This window comes from Sarcophilus harrisii, chromosome 5 (genome assembly GCF_902635505.1).
Source record: "Sarcophilus harrisii chromosome 5, mSarHar1.11, whole genome shotgun sequence".
Classification (NCBI taxonomy): Eukaryota; Metazoa; Chordata; class Mammalia; order Dasyuromorphia; family Dasyuridae; genus Sarcophilus; species Sarcophilus harrisii.
Window position 1 is genome coordinate 188,801,822 of NC_045430.1, and position 23,615 is coordinate 188,825,436.

General features: G+C 36.4%; 1 protein-coding gene across 3 annotated transcripts in view; it reads left to right on the forward strand.

Moving 5' to 3' along the window:
- Positions 1–23,615, forward strand: part of TBXAS1 (thromboxane A synthase 1) — a 217,721-nt gene that overhangs the window by 73,403 nt on the left and 120,703 nt on the right. For all 3 annotated transcript variants that reach the window (XM_012551074.3, XM_012551075.3, XM_012551076.3), the window contains one exon: positions 18,418–18,534. In XM_012551074.3, coding sequence (XP_012406528.1) covers positions 18,418–18,534 — 117 coding nt within the window. The remainder of the gene's footprint in view (positions 1–18,417; positions 18,535–23,615) is intronic.

Sequence of the window (23,615 nt, forward strand, 5' to 3'; positions counted from 1 at the left end):
CCTGGCTGCCTCTTCTGATACATCATGCTGTAAAATAATGGAAAAACCACTCTTTCCATTTGTTGACAGTCCCAAGTGTTTCCCTCTGCAAGATCAGATTACCTACTTGGTTCATTAGAGTAGAAACGAAATTTATGGATATGACTGATAGAGCATAGGCTAGCCTCTTCAACATGGCTCTTAAGCATCAGATGTTGCTCTGAGCGACTCATGGATTCATTTTCCTAATCTTGGACACCATATCTTTTGAAGAAAATGCCAAGGAGAAGAACTACCAGCTTCTCCCATATATGGAATAGACCATAGATTTGAATTAATGTGATGATTCTTGCTACCTCCTACATAAATCCACTTATCTCTGGCTCGTTCAGCTAAATTCCTAAGATCCATCTTGGGCTTGTTTTCTGAAAGCTTCTCTTGGATTTCTCTCATTACCTTCATTATTTCACAAATTATATTTGACCCCACATCAATCTACTTAGCATTTATAGAGTCTCTCTTACCTAGTATTTTGGCACTGGGTTATTTTTATTTGGATATAATTTCTTACTGTTATCTTTTACTATAGAGTACTTAGGAGTAGAGGCAATATGACCACCCCCATTTTTTTTTAACCACTGAAGAATCCACATAGAGATGTCAGGTACTACATTGGGCCCAAACCAGATTAAGCTATAATTGGAAAATATTTAAATACAAATATAAATTTTTATATATACATATATATTTATAAGTTTATATAAATATATAAACAAAGCAAATATAACATAAATATATAAATACACAATAGAACAGAAATAATGTTAATATATATAGTTTTTTAAATCAAAAGTCACTTAAAGGGCCCTTATATAAAATTTAGTAGGTCCATTTCTATTTTGAGTTTAGCACCCCCATTCTACTTTGACCCCTAATTTTTGTGGACAAGGAAATTAAAATTCACAGAGATGAAGTGAATCTTTCTAAGGTTATAGAGCTACTAAGTGGGTAGATCCAGGGTACAAACATGGCTTCTTGGTCCACATTCAATGGTCTTTCCATTCAAAAGTTACCTTGCAGGCCCTTCAATGATACCCAGTGTTGGATAGGTGATGGGAACTGAGGGTACAATTAAGCACAGGTTAGGTGAGTTTTTTTGTTAGGGGAGGAGAAAATGTTCCCCACCAGCCAAATGAGTTACTGGGTGTAGAAGGAAAATGATATGCATCATGTATTTTGCTATGAAATATGACAAATGTAAATAATAAGATAGTATAGTGAGAAAATTAAATAACAGTAATAGTGTAGTATTTGCATGGCACCTTAGGGTTCATAATGGAAAATGCTTTTCCATCTTTTATCTCACAACAGCTTGTTATTGTAGTCATTTTCAATTATTCCTCACTCTTCATTAGCTCAAATGGGATTTTCTTGGCAAAGACACTGTAATGGTTTGCTAATTTTTTCTCATTTCACAGATGAGGAAACTGAGGCAAACTGTGTTAGGGGACCTGCCTAGGATCAGACAGTAAGTGTCTGAGGTCAGATTTGAACTCAGGAAGATGTGTCTTCCTGATTCCAAGCCCAAGTATTTCAAATAAGCCATCTAGTTGCCCCTAGTGAACCATTATAAACTCCTTTGTAAATCTCTGTCCTGTTACATTCCTATTTTTCCACAAGGGCATCTAATGACATCCTTAAATGTTTTTATTCTGATCATTTCTCTTGTACCTAGAGAGCTAATCAAATATAATGATCTCTTCATCTATCAGATAAAAAGGTGGGACTTGTTAGTATTTTTCCATTTTAAAGTGAAGGTGACAATGCAATGGTCTGGTTGTCACACCACAGCTGGAAGGAAGATATTTACTATGGTTAGATTTATGGTTCACAACGTTAGATGGAAAAAAAAACTATATATTTTATAGCAAAAGACTGAACCTTAGCTAATGTCCACAACATGAGAAAACAACCAGCACATTTATAAATTGTGCTTCTCTATATATTATTATTCCCAAGGCTATTAATTTGTTCAAAAGCTTCTGCTTTGAGTAAGTGGAAATATGTTTGCATTTCACAAGTATCTGGCATGACTATAAATTATAGTACATGGCTTGGGGAGGTGCTCACGTTACTTTACAGTGATACCTCAGTTATAAGAGTTAGCTTTTACATCAGAGCTATAAATTCATCAAATCTGTTCATGAATTCATAGCTTTAATCAAAACAGAAAGCATTGCTTTTAAGCCTATAATTAGCCTTGAGGTTAGAAATATAAACAGAAACAAGATTTGTGAATTTCCTAATTATTCTTCTCTTCTTTGGACATTACTATATATCTGTCTTTAGTTTTAATATAGTCATACAGTTAAGCCTTGTTCAGCTGGCCTCTCTCTATTTAAATATGAGTTCTTTTGTAAGTAATTTATGTTTTCCATTTTATTGCATACTGGGCTATTGAGCACCATTGTTTCTGATTCTCCCTTGTTTAGCCTATTCCACTGATCTATCACTATTTTTTAACCAATACCAGATGGTTATGATGATTGCTGTTTTATGATATAGTTTGAGGTCTGAAACTGTTATTATTTCCACTTCCTCTTGACCTCTTTTCATTATTCCCCCGGACACTTTAGACATTTTATTTTTCCAAATGAATTTTATTGCTTTATTGAGTTCCAGAAAATATCCTTTTGATAATTTGATTAGTATAGCATTAAATTATAGCTTGCTAGTACTATCATTTTTATTATATTGGAATGGCCCAACCATGAACACTGAATATTCCTCTAGTTATTTAAGTTGCTCCTTATTTTTTTTAAGGAACATGTTGTGATGGAAAAATCTATCCAAGTAAATCTATCCAATCTTTCATAGTTGAACCCCCGATATTTTACACATTTTATAGTTATTTGGAATGGGACTTCCCTCTGTTTGGTGTTCAAGAGTCTTCATGACCTACCCCAGATCCAAAACTTTCTAGTCTTCTTGTGAACCTTATTTCCTCCCATATACTCTTTCATTGAGTGACAATAGTCTCCAATGGCCTCCTTGTTGTTCCTCATACAAGACACTGGGCATTTTCACTGGCTGTCTCCCATGGAATGCTTTTCAAACTCATTTCCACTTCCTGGCCTCCCTGGTTCCTTCAAAACCCAGCTAAAATTCCACTTTCTAATAATAACTAAATAATAACTAAACATTTTAAAATGTTTAATATGTGTGAGTACTATATTATGCACTTTACAATTATTATATTATTTAATCCTCACAGCAACCCTGTAAAATAGATGCTATTATTATCCCCATTTTACAGATAATGAAAGGGATTTGTCAAACTAATGTCTGATGTCATATTTGAACTCAGATTTTCCTGATTCCAGGCTCAGTGTTCTATCTATTGCACCAACCTAGTTATCTCCAGGAAACCTTTCCTAATCACTCTTAATTCTAGTGCCTTCCTTTTGTTGATCGTTTTCTATTTATTCTATATATAGTTTGTTTGTACATAGTTGTTTGCTTGTTTTCTCCCTCATTAGATTTTGAACTCTTTGAGAGCAGAGATAATATTTTGCCTTTCTTTCTATCCTATAGCATAGAGCCTCTCATATAGTAAGTGCTTAATAAATGCTTACTGGCTGACTGACTGAAATAATAGTGAAAAGAGGGAATCCTTACTTCATTTTGTATTTATTGAGAAAAATTCTAGTGTATATCCCAATTGCATATGATGATTGCTTTTGGTTTTAGATTTTTTTGAGATTACAAAAATACTTCTTTGTCAATACTTTTAGAGTTTTTAATATCAATAAATCTTGTACTTTTTCAAAGACTTTCCCCACATCTATTGAGATAATCATGTAGCTATGGATATTTGTTTGTTTGTTTTGATTTGTACTACTGGTATAAAAACAACTTTGATCCCTCTCTCTTGAAATAGATTTTTATTAGGAAGATTTGACTACATAAGCTCGGCAACTATGCTTCAGAGTAGACTTTATCACCCTTCTGTTCTCCATCTGCTAGAGAGGTTTCATAATGTGTTTATAGAATGAAATGACTCCTTCCACAAGAGCTTTCTCTCCCTCTTCTTCAAACACTGGGGAAAGGCCTTGAAACATATCTCCAGATATTTGGATTTTCATACATCTGGGTTGTGGCCAAATTCATTCAATCTAGACAAATGAGGTTATACCAGTTCTTTAAAAAAAAAAAAAAAAAAGAAAAAGAAAAAGAAAAAAGAAAAAAAAAGGTTCTGCACAATATCAGGTATGAGATATGAGTTTTTTAAAGGCACGAATTCCCTCATGAGCCCTAAAATGTTTCCAGGACTGGTGCTAAGTGTTATTGATTTTGAATACTCAAATGTTCCTCTGACACTACCTTCTAGAACATTTTCAAGTCTTCTTAAAAATGACTTTTTATATATATTTTTAGTTTTATTAGATAGTTGATTCAGCAGAAGACTCCAAATTTTAACTTTATAAGCCAAACAAGCACTGTGCTGTCCTTACACAATATAGTTTCTCCTCAAAGAAAAAAAGATTCATTGTTCAGTAGGTAAAAGGGAAGAAGAAATAATACATAGATATTTGTTGTTAAAAAAGAAAATAAAAGAAGTAAATGAGGTGCAAAAGCACTTCTGTCTTTTTAAGTGCCATTGGGATCTCTTCTATCTTTTTTCTTTTATTATAATTTTATTTAGCTGTATTTTATTTTTATCTCACCTTCATTTCTAAATATATCTGTCCCCTTCTACCCCAGGGGTTCTTGGGTTTTTATATCATGGACCCCTTTGGCAAGCTAGGGGAACCTATAGACTATTTACTGGAATAATGCTTTTAAATGTATAAAAAATATATATATAGGATCATGAAAGAAGCCAATTATATTGAAATACAGCTATTAAACTGTTTTTCAAAAACAAGTTTAGGGACCCCAGGTAAAGAATAGTTATTCCTTGGTAATTAAGACCTAAAAAAAGAAAGAGGGGAAGGGGGAAAGCAGTTCAGCAAGACTAACCAGCACATCAACTGAGTTTAATGTGCAATATTCTATGCCCAAAGTCCCCCATGCTATAAAGAAGGGAAGCAGGAACATTTTCTGATCTCTTCTTTGGGATTAAGCTTGCTCATTATAATCTCACAGAGTTCAGTATTATGTTTTCATTTTTTTCCATTTGTACTATTATACTATTTGCTCTCCTCATCTACTTATATGTGTGTTCCCACTTCTCTGAATTTTTCATCTTTATTGTACTGAGAGATTCAAGCCAATGGCCAGTGGCCATTTTTAAATTGTCCTTGGGTCCCCTCTCATGAAGGGGACTTCAGATTTTCCTCACAATCTTGCTCCAGGTGATACCTCAACACTCCAACAGGGCTACACAAAATACAGAATTTCATTGGTTGATAGACCTTGTTTTGAGGGCCAAAAATGATGCATCAATTAGAAATGGCATACCAGCAGGGATATCTTGGGTAAAACAAGGGGCACTTTGCCTAAGTGGTCATTAGATAGTCACCGGTTCATGCTGGACAAGAGAGAGCAGTCCAGAGGTACAAAAATAAGTTGGAGAACTTTCCATGTAATTGAGTCACCTCCTCCACACTGGGCTTGGTCACCATAATAAAGAAAAACAAGGGTGGAGATCCTCCAGTTAGCTTCCTATGATTAAGTAAGTGAACTTGCAACCTGCTGCTTGCAATTCTAGAGACTAAGATATACTTTCTATTTCCTCCATTCTAATTTTTAAGACATTATTTTTCTCAGTGAGCTTTTATACCTCTTTTCCCATTTGGCCAATTTTGCTTTTTTAAAGCATTCTTCTCATTAGCTTTTTGTATTTCCTTTTGCATTACTCCCACTTATCTTCCCCAATTTTTTCCTCTCTTTCTCTTACTTGATTTTTCAAAATCCCTTTTGAACTCTTCCATGGGCCTAATAAAGATGGATCCTCCTATGGAATCCTAGCAAACTGATTTATTGATTGGAATAGAGTAGGAGTCCAAATGAATTATTTCTCACAGGTTCTTAAGGAATGGTAATCTTTCATTGCATATTTGTATCACAATGTATCTTTTTCCATTTTTTTTTCAATTCATTTTGGTTTCTTTTTTTTTTTTTTTTTTTTTTTGCTACCATGAAAGATTTTATTATGAATAGTTGGGGGTGCTTTGTAAAGTGCTTATTTCTGTTCTTTACTATATGAAACATTTCCTCCTAGCTTCAACAGACTTTGGATATGTGACTAGAAGTGGGATCTCTGGATCAAAGAGTATAAACACGTTAGTCACCTTTTAAGTGTAATTTCAGAATGCTTCTTGTAATTAATGTTGAACCAGTCGACAATCCTATCAACGGCATATTAGTTTCTTCCATCTGCTTCTAAGGGAACTCTCTATTCAGAGCCATAAGTAAGGAAAATAAAATAGTGTCACTCCTAAGTCAATTCCTTCCTTAAGACAAAATATTGCCTTGCTCCTTCTCTCATCGATAGACTTCCCATTAAATGTATACCCATCTATCTATGACTCCCTTTAATGTTGTAAATACTTAAAATAGCATTATTGTACACTTCAAGTTCAGTTGTGGCAAATTCAAATTCAAATTATTACTAACTTCTATTTAGAAAAGAGAAGGTACAAGCTCTTTCTGTACTGGGATTATTCCATTTTTTTTTTACATTAAACCAGTTTTCCTGGGTCTTAGTTTCCTTATTTAGGAAAAGAAGGAGTAAGACTAGATTACCTTTAGAGTTCTATCCAATTAGAAATCTGTGATTTCATTATTTTCCTCCCATAAACATTTATTTATTAGTTCTGTTTGAACAGCACAGAATAAGTCAACTATCATTTCCTCCATGTTGACTGTCCTTGAAATAGCTCCCATTTGAATGTAAACTCCTTGAAGTCATGGACTATTTCATTTGTTCTTTTATAAGTTAATTATAAGCATGTAACATGAAGGCACTTAGTAAATTATCATTTATTTATATATTCATTCACTTAGTAAATTTTTATTTACCTAGTCATTCACTCATTCATTCATTTGTTTGTTATTATTCTTGAGTTGTTTTTCATTCGTCTCTGACTCTTCTTGACCCCACTTGAGGTTTTCTTGGCAGAGATACTGGAGTGGTTTGCTATTTTCTTCTCAGCTCATTAAACAGATGAGGAACTGAGGCAAATGGGGTTAAGTGATTTGCTCAGAGTCCCACAGCTAATAAGTGTTTGAGGCTGGATTTGAACTCAGAAAGAGGAGTCTTCCTGACTTCAGGCCCAATACTCTACATCCACTGCACCCCTTAGCTGAGTTTTTTGTCCAGTTTTTTTTTTCAATTGTATAGGATGGTGTATCCATTGTGTTACCTAGCTGCCCCCATCTATATGTATTCACACACAATTATCATTTGTTTTGCTTGTGTTTGGGCATAGAGCTAAGAGCTAGATTTCACTTGATGATGTAAGACTAAATTATTCTTACATAATTAACACCAATTGCAAGAACTAACATTTTTTTCATTTCATTGATATTTGCATGGATTTGAATTCCTGACATTTATCCTCTCATTTCACCCTCACAGCATTCCTAAATTTTCCAGGATAAATGTTGATTCTGATCTTCTGCTTTACTAATGATCTATTTCACCAACTTATTCCAACTACAATAATTATAGTTAGAATTTATAAAGGACTTAAGATTTACAAAATACTGCACAGATTCAATATCATTTGGTGCTCCCTGGGAGATTGATGCTATCATTATCCTTATTTTGCAGATATGAAAATTGATGCAGAGTGGGGTTATGTGATACCCAGGAAACCACAAGGCTCTATACCTTGAAACACAATACTTGGTGTCTTACACACACTTCATTTCATACTTTCATTTTAGAATGAATTAGTGAAAGCCCCTTGTAAGGTATCACACGGTTATAAATTTATATTGATAAAATACAAACATTAATGCCCTTGGAAACTTCGATTCTGCCCCTAGTTGCTGCAGCTCTGATAGATGAGCTTTTTGCCTTATCTTGTTACTTCTCCTCAGTTTCCTCACCATACCCCTAAGTGGGTACCTTCCCCCTTCCTGTCTAGTACCACTTAATGTTTTGTCTTCTCCCATTACAAGCTAAGCTTCTTGAGGGCCAAGATTATATTTCATTCTCTATTTCTAGTCCTAGCACTGAGTCCAAGGTCTGGAATATAGTAAATGCTTACTAAATGCTCTATCCATCTCTCTGTTGTTCTATCTGTCCATCTATCCATCTATCTGCCAATCTGTTGATTATCTATTTATCTACTAACCTGACTATACTACTGAATCAATAAAACTGATAAGCTTTCTATGTGGTATTGAGTTGATCCAAGGAAGGTGCTGCTTACTCTCACTTACAAGTAAAATTAATTGTTTATTGGGCAAAGGACACATACAAAACCAATATACCATTTTTGTCCAGTTACCACTGAGTCCCAGAACCCCTGATCCCTGGGATATGCACTGACACATTGTAATTGGAGCATTAATCAACTAGCAATACTGCAGAAGCAGGTTGGGACAACCTGAGGGTGATTGTAAGCGTGAGCCTTTTATACAATAAGCATCATGAATCAGCACAAATACATTAATTAGTAACAGCCCCAGGGAATTACCCAAGAGGGATCAACTATTACAAAGTAGGCAAAAAAAAAAAAAAAAAAAAAAAAAAAAAGAAAGAAAGAAAGAAAGAAAGACTTGACCAGAAAAAATTAAGGAAAATCAAGTACTATAACCTATATCCTGTAAATAATCCCAAATATACAGAGTGGGGCAAATCACATAATAATGCAAAAGTTCAAAAGAAAGATTGTCTATCACATAGTTCACATTAAACACAGCTCAGATTCATTTAGAACTTATGAAGTGCCTACTATGTGCCAGATAGTATAGTAGGTACCTAGGAGACTAATATGAAAAAATGAAATAGCTTCTATTTGTAGTGAGTATTCTCTGGCTTGCTATCCCAGAACCATCTGTCCCCTCTTACAACCTTTGGGTTCTTAGGGTTTCCCGAAGGGTTTAGGGATTGTCTTCCCAATATCAAAGCTCAAGCTCCTGCCTCCTATGTTTTCCCCATTGTTAAGTACCAATAACTAACTTTAATTTCATTTGACTCCAATTAGGTTTTACAAATGAATTTTACAAATTCATTTCAGTGAGAACAAATGGAGAAATATTTTCTTCCATGCCATCTTAGTCTTTTTAAAAATTTTCTTATGTATTTATTAAATATTTTTATTTTCAAAACATATGCATGGATAATTTTTCATCACTGACCCTTACAAAACCTTGTGTTCCAAATATTCTCCCCTTTCCTTCCACCGGCTCCCCTAGTTGGCAAGTAATTCAATATATGTTAAACATATTAAAATATATATGTTAAATAGAATATATGTATACATATTGAAATAATTATCATCATGCCATCTTAATCTTGAGGAAATAGGTCTTAACTTAGCTCATTTCCTATATAACATTAGTCCTCCAAGTTTGTATCTTGCTACAGGATAACTTCCAGATAAGTCCTCAGCTCACCCTCTGATGGCCTTTGTCCAAAAGGCACCTCAGAGCTTTGACAACCGGCTGATTACAAACCTGACCTAGACTTTAAAATGTGGATTTCCACAGCTTTTTTTTTTTTCAAAAGTAGGCAAAGAAGTCTATGTCCTTATAGCATGACTTTGCCCCAGACAATAAAGGAGAGAAAAAGGTCATTGAAAGAACTGAGGCAAGAGAGAGAAATATGGCACAAGCCCATATGACCTTCTGAATTCCTCCTCAGCCAATCAGAGTAATTTCATTAAGTGACCTGCTGACCAGTGCAGCAGTCTAAGTGAATCAGTGACAGAATCTCTAGGCAGACTCCACCGTTCTCTCTAAGTCATATTTCTTGCACATTATCATGGCTCCAAGGAACAAGGTTCTTTCATTGTCCTCAAAGAAAGTTACCATCTGAAGTACTCTTTGCATGCTCCAATGTATTATATATTCTATATTCAGATCTTTAAAAGTCAGATCATTATTTCCTTATTTGTAATTTTATACCCTTCATTCTATTCTCTGGGGCCAAATAGAACAAATTTTACTCTTTTTCCTGTGTTTCCTTTCTTGACTTGAAGACTTAAAGACATCTATCTTTCTCTCCTCTCAAATAAGCATCTCCATTTCCTTTGACTGATCTTCATGGGGTATGGACTTCAGGTCCTTTGTCTTCTCTGATTGTCCTCCTCTGGGCACTTTCCACAATATAAACATCCTTTCTAAAACATGGTTCCCAGAACTGAATTCGATGCTTCTGTATATAACACAACAGGTCCTCATCATCTCTCAACTAGATTTCTACAATAGCTATCTGACTGGTCTCTCTGTCTCAAGTCCCTTCCTGTTCCATTTCATCCTTTACTCAGTTGCCAAAGTTCAATCAGTCAGTTAATAAACATTCATTTAGTTCTTACTGTATCCCAGGCATTGTGCTAAAAACTGGAGATATAAAAAGAAACAAAAGACAATCCCTGCCCTCAAGAAGCTTACAATCTAATGAGGGAGATAATATGCAAACAAGTATATATAAAGCAAATTATATACGGGATAAAGATTAAGTGATCAAAAGTGGAAAAGTCCTAGAATTAAGAGGGAAAGTCCTAGAATTAAGAGGAGTTGGGAAAGTTTCCTATAGAAAGTGGGATTTTAGTAGGGATTTAAAGGAAGTTGGGAAAGTTCTTGCTGAAGTGGAAGAGGGAGAGCTTTCCAGGCACTGGGGATAGCTAAAGAAAATGCGGGAAGTGAATATCCTAAAATATTTTATTGTTCTTCAGTCAACAAAACCCATTGGGGTTTTCTTGGCAAAGATACTGAAATGGATTGCCATTTCTTTCTCCAGTGGATTAAGACAAATAGAGATCAAATGATTACGTGTCTGAGGCCAGATTTGAACCCTGTTTTTCCTAACTCTATAGCCAATGCTCTATCCACTGAGTCACCTAGCTGCCCCCCTTCCTAAAAATGTAGGTCTGGCTGTATCACTCCTTGGCTCACCAAAACCTTCCTAAGCTTTTTATATGGGTCACTTAGTTATCAGTATGTTGACCCCTATTAGAGTATAAGCTCCTTGAGGTCAGGGAATACTTGATTTTTGCTTTTCTTTGCATATCCAGACCTTAACTTAATGTCTAGATTGTAGTGCTGGACTGACAGAATGATAATTCTCTTGGGATAGTTAACCTTCTACTGAAGATATTACATAGGACTTAATTTTGTAATTTTGTCATGTGCTTAGGTAACATTATATATTTAGCAATCTTTGCTTGGCAACCTTATCCTTAGGAGACTATATGCTCCTTGAGGGGAAGGAATAGTATTTTATCTAATTGTTTTTTATCTCCCACCGTTTCCTAGTACAAAACTTGATTCATTTTACAATGCTTTACAAATAATTGTCAGATCACATTGTTATATTATTACTATTGCACTAATAGAGAAATGGAGAAGTGTAAAGAGAGCTAGTGCTGGAACCATGAAAATGGAGATTCAAGACTCACTTTGGACACATATTAGCTTTGAGATCCTGAGATCATCACTTAATCTCTCAGGCATCTATGCCAGTGGTGACAAAATCAAATAGAAATGAATTCTTCTGAGCCTTGTGGGCTGTATATTGACTTAGAAAAACCATATATTAACATCATCTATATTTTGTTCTATTTTTATTTTGTTAGATATTTCCCAATTACATTTTAGTTTGATTCAGGCTAAATGAACTTGGTAATGTGATGGACAATTTATTTGAGTATTTAACGACTCTCTAAAACTATAAGTTGAAAAGAAGATACTAACTTGCTTTGTTAGAAGGAGTTTCTACATCTGGGAGTTCCCTATTCCAGTGAAATCACAGGTCAGAATCTATCCCTATGTAGTTAATATTTTTTCTTATGTTTCCTATATTGCCCCTTAATTTAACTGTGAGCTTTAATTATAATTTTGGAGATTCCATTTGATTCAATTAAACATTCATTTTTTAATCCTTTTATTATGTGCCATGTATTATGCCAGGAGCTAGAAATACAAAAACAAGAGTCTGAGTCCTCAGTGAACTTGTATTCTATTAGGGTAAAGTAACATGTAAAGTAACATGTGTGTATATATGTACAATATGTATTTAATCATAATCTGGACTTACTCTTGAACCCACAAGTTATATCAATATGGTTGCATTTAATAGAAGATACCTGAGCTGAGTGTTGAATGGATAGATGACTGAAATGGGATTGGAAAGTCCTATTCCATATTTCCAAAGGGAAATTGTGATTTCTCCCTTCGTGGAGAGTAGTAAGAGGACTGTGTCTGGACTCTTAAGAGCCTAGAAGAGGCAGAATGAGCAAATTCCAGCCTAACTTTGGCTGCTGTGATTGCTCCTTCAGTTTCCTATCTTGGAGAGGGATATTGAGTTAGAATTCCATCTAGCCACCACATCTCAAATATTTGTAGGCAGGAGAGATGGTCTTCTCACTTGGATTCAGAATACAGTTACCCCTTCCACATTGCAACTTTCCCCATCATGGTTTCAATATATCATGGGTTGGCACAAAAAATTAAATGGGTGTTTTAGGAGAGTTTTGTGGAAACCATAGACAACATAAGAAAAGCTTAAAAACTCAGAAATGCATAATATATGTATAGTATTGTATAATATCAACCCAGATTTTACAAAATGGTACTATGACCCATAAAAGAAAAAGAAAGAGAAAGAGTCAGACTTCTTTTCTGGTACAACGGAAGAACCAAAACATTTTACGTAGATTTTTCTATATTTCAGTGCTGTCTTGCCCCAAATCTCCACAATATGGAAGGAATAACTATAAAATACTTTCCACAGTTTCTATAAAGGGGTAGATAACACCATGTATTTTCTCATCAATTTTTCTCCCTCCCACCAAACTGGTCACACAAAAGACTATCACTAATAGCTAGTCAATCTCTTTATCAAAGTCAGCAGTAAACAGGAATTGGAGATTTTATACGGATTAGAGTAGACATGTGTATACAAGAATAAATGAAGTCATCAGCAGGAAGATAAGATCTTGGTTCAACCAAGGAGAAAGAATGATGGGAGTAAATAGAATATCTCCTCTTAGCAGTGTTTCAGGTGCTGGAAATCAAGAGACATGTTAGGAATCAGCTTCCCCACATGTCTGGAGCTCTGGAGAGATGTCCCATATTCCATTCAAAAGTTCTGACTTGTCTCTCTCTGGAATTCCTTTTCTCTCTCTTGTTGTTCAATCATTTCATTTATGTCTAACTGTGTGACCCCATTTGAGGTTTTCTTGTCAAAGGTACTAGAGTAATTTGCTATTTCTTTCTCTGGCTCATTTTACAGATGAGGAAACTGAGGCAAACTGAGTAACTGACTTGCTCAGGCTCAGTGTCCAGGGCAGATTTGAACTCAGGAAGATAAACCTTTCTGATTTCAGGCCTGGAAATCTATCTACTCTACATGTTCATGTACATGTATAGAACATGAACAACATGAGGAGCAAGTCGACTCCTTTCTTCCTAGTAGGACTCTCTGAACTCCAAAAACTGACTTCTTACTTATGTAGGCTTTCTCATTCAATCAGGAATCTCCTCCTCCACCTACAAATGCTCAGACTTAGGGGTGACCCTATGGAAACATCCCAGGCTTGGACAGGAGTGGGGGGTTGCACACATACAAATAAATACAAAATACATGTCAAGTACGAAGCCCCTGGCATGGACAGGTCACTCTACTTCCCCAAATGCATAGCTCAGGACCCAATCCATTGCCCCAGACATCATCAATTCTAGGAACTAAAGCAAATCCCCAGCTCTCAACTGGGATTTTTCAGAAACAACCCCAAGCCAAGCCAAACCCTAGAGCCAGAGGCCACTTAAACCCTGCAGGCATAATTTTCAGAGAAGTAAGGTCAGGTGGCTCCTATTTCCTACAGCATCTCATTGGTTAGGGAAGTTACCCAAGTTGGTTCCTTCTTCTGAAGCAAAAATATTATTCTGAGCTGTCAATATCACATGTGGAGGATATATCTAATTCTCAAATCATTAATTAAAACAAATGAAACATAACAGTGAAATGTAACTGGAACCCACCATTTTCTCTTCAAATTAAAATTTTAAAAAAACATTCCTAGGCACTTTGTGGCAGATCATGAAATCAGAATTCTTCATTCAGAGAATGTATTGGCTGATGGCTCAGTTTGTTCTCATTATCTCCTGTATATCTGGAGATTAGCAAGGAAGGTCTGGTAGTGAGGTGTAGTAGATCAATGGGGTTTTCAATAAAGAGAAATGCTGGCTGAATATACTGGAAAATACTGTCTATACTGGCCAGCTGAAGGAGAGGAGTGATTCAAGGACCCACCCCCATGAATGTGACCATTTTCCAGTATTGGATAAGACATTGAAGTCTTTGTACTTCTATGGTTTAACTATCAAGACTCTTGCCTGAGGGGAAAGATATTTGTGGTAAATCTCAGGAGAGCTGGATGCAAATTCCATTACCCCCAAATCCCATATTATATTTCATCCTTCTATTACTTCATAGCCCATCCCTCAAGCTCCCTAAAGAGTATTGATTCATCTTTTTTTTTTCCAGTAGTCCATGGAAAAGGTGGGTGATTCATGCAAAATTATGAATAAATGTATATAAAGGAGAACGAGACAGAAACTGAAGAACAACATGTCAACAGTATCAATAATCATATACATTAGTCTCATAGAAAGAATGTTAGAGATTGAAGAGATTAGAAGACTGAAGTGTATTAGAAGAGTCCCTTAATTTAATAACGAAAGTAAAGGCCCAGTAAGAAGAGGTTGGTTTGAGATCTAATAGGCATCTGGAAGCCAAGTTGGAGCTAGAACCTAAGACTTCTGATTCCTAAAATGGTATTCAAAGGGAAATCCTGACACAAATTAAAAGTTATATAGATAAAATGGGCCCTAGAATAACTACTATCTATACAGGGATCACAGAGATGATAGATTCAGAGCTGGAAGGGACCTTACACATCATCTAGTACAATTGACTAAATTTAACAAATGTTTGCTTCCTTGGTGGCAGAGTGGGGACAATGAGGAAAGATGAAAGATAAAAAGGAGAAATAAAATTACCTTTAGAGTTAAGGAAATCTTTTTTTAAAAAGAACCCAAATTTAAAGGAAAACTTCTATTTTTTGGATAAAACAAATGCAGCACAAATTTACAAAGTTTTAGAAATATTTATATATTACAATATAATATTATATATATATATATATATATATATATATATATATACACATACATCTATCTCATTACATTACAGTGCTGGAGCTGAACTCAAGGGGACTGAAGCTCAAATTCTCACTTAGACACTAGTTTGTAACCTTGGATAACCTGTCTGCTTCAGCTTCCTCATCTGTAAAATAGGATCATAGTTTTTACCTCTTAGGATTGTCATTGGGATAAAATGAGACAATATTTGTAAAGCATCTCACTAAACTTTAAAGTGCTATCTATATAAATGCTATATATCTATCTATAGAAATGCTATCTATATAAAAACATTTCACTAAACTTTAAAGTGCAATCTCTATAAATGCTAGTTTTTCTCATAGTACCCCTGTGAGGTAGATAATATTTTCTTTTCCCCATTATAGACCCCAAAACTTCATCTTCCTTGAAACTCTGAGGGCACCACTATCTTTACAAATAAGATCAAAGGTATGAGGTCATCCTCAAGCCTCCTCAACCCTTAAAGTTGCAAATTCTACTTCCCATTTTTTTTCTCATCTATCCCTTCTCTCTACTTGTGTAGCCATCACCCTACCTTTCATAAACTATTTTGACAGATTCCTCATTGGTCTTTTTACTTAGAGTCTTCCTCCTCTTCAATTCATTTGCTGCAAAAGGAATCAAATAATTTTCCTAATGCATGTTTGCCATGTCAATGTACTCATGAAGCTCCAGAAATTTCCTTTTTCTTTTCCTTGTTTGTTTTTTGTTGGTAATAGGGGTTAAGGAACTTGCCCATGATCACATAGCCAATAAGTGTCTGAACTCAGATCCTACTGATCCCAGAGCTGTTGCTCTACCCACTGTGGCACCTAATAGTCACAGTTCTCTCTTGACTCCCAGATAAAATGCAATCTCTTTAGCTTGAAGTTTAAAGTTCTTCACAGTTTGGTCTTGCCTACCTTCTCAAAACATTTCACGTTACTATAGTACAGTCTATATGTTTTTCCATTTTTCCATCTCTTCTTCAAAGTTCAATTCTTGCTTTACCTTCTGTGGGAAGTCTTTCCTCATCCCCTAGTCCAGGTATTCTGTGAATAGATTTCAATGTGTGTATAAATTTGGATGAGGAAAAATATTACATCTTTATTTTCACTAAGCGCCAACTGAAATTTCAACCAATTAACCAGTAAAAATTTTTTTAAGAATCAGGCACTGTGCTAAGAATTAGGAATACAAAAATGACAGTCCCTGCCCTCGAGGAGCTTACAATCCAATATATTTAACTTATTAAGTAAATTTAATTTCTTCAGTTATTTAAAACATGATTCTGAAAAAGTGTCCACAGACTTTACTAGTCTGACAAAGGGATCCATACACTAAAAAACTGAGTCTCCTACCCTTTAATGTTCTGTCCATGCTCACCTTGTTTAGAATTTAAGCTCCTTAAGGCAAGAACTGTTTTTCGTTTTGTCATTATATTCCTAGATTTTAGTGACACTGCCTTGTAGGTCCTAATGTAGATAGTTAAAGTTCAAGGAATTGAATTAAAGATGAGATGGCTTGCCCAAAGTCACACAAAATTGAAGCCAGAATTAAAATAGGACTCCTCATTGAGGGCTTTTTTCACTCCATCCAACTGTCCACCTAATAATCCATAAAATATAGTTACACCAAATATTTAGTCTTGGATTTATATAATATATATATTATATATAGGCAGAAGAATTTAATAGTTAAAAGGAAAAGCTAACATTATTGCTTATCTGAAGATAAACCACTGGACAGAAGTTCCCAACAACCCTACTTACCCAATATCCCAGGGCAAGAGGATAAGCAGATCTGAGTCTTATCAACTCAAACTCTTTTCCCTAGTACCAGTGAGGAGGGGAGCCCTGAAACTCTCTCTCATTCTCTCTTGGACTTTGAGGGGAATGCTTGGGAAACTCCCTTAGAGAAGCTCTCCCTTGAGAGACCTGTCCCAGGGAATCAAGATAAAGTTTTTTCATTCTATTATCTGGGTGGGACAAGTTGAGTCCAGGATCACTCTCACTTAGCCAGAGATGGAGATTGAGATTTCTATCCAACTCTATTGAGTTGGAGATTAGTCCAGGGACACTCATTCAATTCCAAGATTATTCTGATTCCAGCTCAAACTGCTCCCAGCCCCCACCAAAAGCTGTTCATATAACAAGCTTCCTTCAACCCATCTCCTTGCAGAGGACCTAACATGCCAAGGAACCTTCCTCTCTCTCCTTAGCATAGCTGCAACCCTCTGCCTGCTAAAAGAAATTCTCTTTCAGCATTACTCCCTCTTTAGCTCTCTCACTTATTTCCCTAACAGGACCCTCTTTACCTCTCTGTTAGGATTTCTTTGCTAGATCTTTGCTTCTCTGTCAGGACCATGCCACTAAAGAAGTCAGCCTGCAAAAGCTGACTTCTCAGTTCTAATAATAAACTTCTTTTGCTAGTTTAACTTTTTGGGTTCATAAATTCATTTATGAAGGACCTATGCTGATCAGAAGGGGATACCCACAACTCCCTGCCCTGCGGAGAACCTCATCACCAGTGGCTAATGTTGCTTTCAGAAATAACAGACTAATCTGGGTTGAATGGGAGCTGAATAGCTTGTCAATAGTCGAAACTTACTGGACCTACTTTACTTCCTAACATTGATCCCCAATCTGTGTCGACTTCTTGTTGGATCCAGACACACTTGTTAGTCCACTCTTGTCCTGAGCAGGGAAATTCAAGGAACGGGCAGTCTATTGTCCAGACCAAAGGAGTTAAAAGCCAAGTTAAGGATATATTTGACCTGCTGGTCTCTAGCTTCGAAGAAGGTTCTCTCAATCAATCTTTTCTAAATGGAGTAAAGCACTCCACAAAGGATTTATTTTCTATGATCAAGGGCACACTTCAACAGGGTTGGAATCAGAGCCAGCAGTGATCACCCCATTAGCCCTCACTCATGTATCTTGAGTCTCATTTATAGCAAGCCCTTAGATCATTTCTCTGTCTCTGTCCAAGCAGAGTCTACTAATTTGTGGATCATTGATGGGCTGTAGCCCTGACATTTATAATAAACTTATCTCACAGCAAAGATAGACTGCTTTGGCTTTACTCGGAACCCTTTTGTTTGTCCCTTTTGACCAGATGTCAGGGATGGAGACCAAGCCAGTTGCTGACAGCATCCTGTTTTTGAGGAACAAGAGATGGGAAGAGGTCAGAAGTGTGCTGACTCCTGCTTTTAGTCCAAAAAGGCTGGATGAGGTAAGACACAGAAAATGTAGCAGCAGCTGCTGCCATGAGGACAGACATCTGCTGCCCAAAACTTCATGGAAAATTGTGTCCATCTTTCATCACTGCATCAAGTGGCAAATCGCTTTGATATGTCCAGCTCTATGGTCTCCAAACATGTGGCCAGTGACTGGGCATGGGAATATTCTCTCACACACATACACACATACACAATTCACAGAGGGATGTGACAGAAGCAAATCTGTGTTACAAGGTAGGAGATGGCTTTGTTCTTGACAATACTTGCTGTATCTGCTGATGATTCTCTCAAGTATTCTAGTATCTTAAGCTAAGGGATCTGTGCAATCAGAAGCTGCATTCAGCAGGAGTTCTGCAAAGACTTGTAGGCCCATTAATTGACTTACAGCAGTCTAGTGTCATATGTGACATGTGTGTGCACACATATGAACATACAAACATGCATGCATGTGTGTATGTGCACATATATATTTCTCAGAGGGGAGACAAGCACACAGATAGAGATGAGAGAGTCAGATATAGAGAGGGACAGAGACAAAGGAGAGGACATGAAGGAGGTTAAGCAGGGAAAGACAGAGAGACAGAGAGAGAGAGAGAGAGAGAGAGAGAGAGTGAACCAAAAATTTTAGTGCAGCTTAAAAGTTCACTAAAATTGAAATTCAACTGTTATATTTTCAGCAAAAGTCTTTATCCATAGGAAATAGTAAATATTAAAAATCAAGGATTGATTTATTGTTTAGTTGATTTCTAGACTTTAAAAAATTATGAAGAAAATGTTAATAATGCAAATTAAATTTAAAGGTAGATTATATTTTTGTTGCTGCTTTTAGAGAGCCAGTTATTAAATATTTATTAACATGATTCTGAAAAAAAAAGTTCACTAAAATTATTAATTTTTATTAATTTTGGGACATCCTCTATATAGGCACTGTATAGTGTTCTATTAAACACTTTATATAGTGTTATAAGATTTGTAAAGTGCTTTAAAAATAACTGATTTTATCTTTGCAACAACCTTGTGATGGAACTATTATCATCCCTATTTTACAGGTGAGGAAACCGAGGCAGGCAATTTAAGAGACTTGCTCAGGGTCACAAAGTTAGCAAGTATCTTATGTGGGATTCAAATGCAGGTCTTCCTGATTCCAAGTCTAGATCTCTGTCCACTGCTCCACCTTAGCTGTCTATCTGTGTGTGTGTGTGTGTGTGTGTGTGTCTATGTGGGGGTCTCTGTGTGTAGATATATTCGAGTATACTCTTGTAAGAGACAGTATTATATAATGGAAAGTAAACTTAGCTTCCCAGTCAGGAAGACCTGAGTTCAAGTTTCTTCTTTAAGATTTTTTGTGACCCTGGACAAAGTACTTGACCAATTTCTGAATGATCTGGATGACTCAGAAACTACATGCTTCAAAACTGTTGCCAATGTGCATTGGTAAAGGGAATTTCTTCAATAGGAATTCCCTATACCAGTGAAATCACAGGTCCCGATTCATCTACCTGCACATGGGTATGTGTGCATGCATGTATATGTATGTGTGCTCATAAATACACACACACACATATATATGTGCTAGATGGCACAATGGCTAGAGTTCCAAGCCTGGGGTCAGGAGGTCTGAGTTCAAATATGGTCTCAGCCACTCACTAGCTGTGAGACCCTGGGCAAGTCACTTACCCCATTTGTCTCAGTCTCCTTACCTGTAAAATGAGCTGGAGAAGGAAATGGTAAAGCACTCCAGCAAGAAAACCCAAATAGGGTTGCAAAGAGTTAGCCAAGACTGAAACAACCATGCATACATGTGTATATGGAAGTATGAAGAACAAGTAGGAGACCATTGATGGATGGATATCTCTATAGACATCCCATATACATGTGTATATATACCCCATATATATAATTTGAATAGCTTAAAACTACAGTAAGGCTTTTAGAATACCATATATACATATATACAAGAATATATGTACATATTCTTATTTTCATCTATGATATGTATATTCTTTTTCAAAGATATGTGTATATGCATTTATTATTATTATTAATATTATTATTATTATTTTGTTGAGACAATTGGGTTTAAGTGACTTGCCCATGGTCACACAGCTAGGAAGTGCTAAGTGATGAGATCAGATTTGAACTCAGGTCCTCCTGACTTCAGAGCCAGCACTCTACTGCATCATCTAGCTACCCCTATATATGCATTCACCCACACCCACATACATACACACATGTTTCAAGGTTGAAATCCATTTGGTAACATTGAAGTTCCTCCATTTCTCCTACTTATTTACTTCCCATCCAAATGTTTCCTGTTACAAAGGTTTAGCCAGTGAAAATGAATCTCAAAAAGAAGAAGATACAGATGTATATCCTCCCCTATCCCATGTAAACTCCTAGGAGCTGTTGGGGGAGAGGGTGTTGTTTTTCTATCCACCCAGAATAGCTCTTTGAATGTCCTGAAAAATTAATAAATGCTTTTTGAATTGAATTGGGTTGGACTGGAGTGGAGATGGTCATCATTACCTGGCTTGGGGAAGACAGATTTTGCTTTTGAATGACTGAATTCTGCCAACACAATTCTTGGGATGTATTTTAAACTTGCTCTCCATGATTGGCGTGGCTCTGGCCCTTTGGATAAGAGAACATTCACAGAATTACAGGCATCCACACAATGTGGTTTGGCTTTTAAATTTTCATAGTTAAGCTCTTCAGATTAAAGCCTTGAATGTTCTCAAAGTGGAGCACCATTTTCCAAGAACATTACTGCCAGGAGCTTTCTCCAGGCTATGCCAGCCTTCAGCAGTCTATTTTTAATATTTAGTTTTATTTCTCAATCCTTCAGACCAATAAAAATGAAAGTCATTATAACCAAGTGTGGTCAGAGTAATAAATACTTCAGAGTCCAAAAATACATTGTCTCTGCCTGACCAGACGCCCATTTTCTAGAAGTGTCCCTGCATTTATCTACCAGCAAGAGACCATTATCCTGTGACAAAGTTGTATTCCACTGACACCCAATCTCCTAATTAAAATCAGTATAATGATGGACTGTTTAAGCTCTAGTTAAAATCTTCCTTTTCTATTTGCATTTAAAAGGAAACTTCCTCCTTCCTGGGTTGGGGGGGGGGGGGTGTGTGATGGACCCGGGCCTAGGTTATAATTTGGTTTTTCACTGGCAAAAGCTTTTGTGTTCTGCCTGGCCACCAGTGAGAGCGGAGCATCCATCTAAAAGTACCCAACTGCTGAGGGGGTTGGGGGGAGTGTTGCTTAGCAACACCAGCTGTTACCACCTCCACATGGTAAATGCTGATTGGTTACAATGCCTGACAGGCACTATGTCATCACAATGGCAGCACCTTTGGTTCAACATGTGGCTTTTGAACCCATGGCAAATTTTGCAAAGAAAATGGAATTTAAAAAACAAAGCAAATTATAGCCCTTCAGTGTTTCTTCAGCAAATATTCTTATGGAAGTTCAGTCTTTCCTCAGCTTAAAAGAAATACTATTTATTGATTTTTCAAAAAGGGTTCAAGAATTTAGTTTCTTTTTTCCCCCAAAACAAACCAAAATTAAAGATTAAAAACAAAAACAAAATCCCCGAGTCTTGCTGCACAGAGTGTCCAACTTCGTTTGGTTTCATATTTTTCAAAAGGTAGCAACAAGAACGCTGAACTAGAAGTTAAAGCTGGATTCGAATCTTGCTTCTGAGATTTATGTGTGACCTGGAGTCTTTCCCTCAGCCCTCTCGGTCCTTATCTAACCTCAAAGGAGCATTGTTAATAAGCTAGGCAAGAACACTTTCAAGATCTCCCTGAAGAACTCTGGAATCAATTGTGAGACATGGGGGACCACAGGACCCCTCCGCACGGCAGGGCCCCATCAGAGAAGATGCTGTGCTCTAGGAACAAAGCAGAACTGCAGTAGCTCCAAGGAAATGTGAGATGCACATGTCGAGCCATCTCCACTCCAAATGTTCATGTGGGTTTTTGTGCCCTACCTGTGCTCACACCACTCTGATCAGCCATAGTCCGACACATTGTATCTTGACCCTGAGAAGTCACTTTGGTCCTGTTTGGGAATCAAGGACTACAACCATTGTTAATATATGAGATACTGTGTCCTGAAGCACTTTACAAACTAAAGCTCAATGCAAACAATAGATATCGAATCCATTGTTATTTATTATATACTTTCTTTCAAAATTAGTCAATAAGAATTACATGCTAGCCACTAGTTTGGTTTGGGAAAAGCAAAGGCAAAACTAAAATAGTCCCTGACCTCAAGGGGCTTCCATTCTTCCAGAAAGGAATGATTTAAAATCTAATTGTGATATGTATCTCTATGACACCCAATAAGATAAAAGAAGAAAACATCTATTAATCATTTCACGAGCAACACTCATAGATTTGTAGCCACAAAAGGGACCATAGAGATGGCTTAGAGTCTAGATTGTATACTGCAGAAGACTGCAAATTACAGCCTATGGACTAAATCTAGCCCCTACTCAGAATGTTACTATTCTTAGCTCATGGGCCATACAAAAATAGGTGGTGAGTCAGATAATTTTGTCAACATGGAGAAGTCTGTTTTCCCATTTGTATACAATACAGAGTCAAGTGGGAATCCCATTCCATAGATTTTCAGGGGTCAGCTAATTGTGCCCTGGGAACTTGCTATTTGGGGGCTCAGGTGGGGTAGAGTGTTAGAAGCATAATAAATCAAATACTTACCATTAAGGGGCAGTCAGAAAAACAAATGTGTTCTTTCAAGACAAAGGGAACGTGTGGGACAGTAGGTAAAGCCTCAGACTTGGAGGGAGGAAGATCTAATTCAAATCTCACCTCAAATATTTTCTAGCTGTGTGATCTTGAACTTTTCTGCTCCTCAATTTTGTCATCCATGAAATGGGAATGGTAACACTTTCCCTGCCTACTTCACTGGGATCTGGTGGAGATCAAAAGAGATAATTAACGGGAAAGGACTTTGAAAAGTAAAAGAAACCTACACTCACAAGCTACAATTATCACATGGAGTTTTTTGTTTGGAGTTATATCCTCCAGGCTAATTTGTG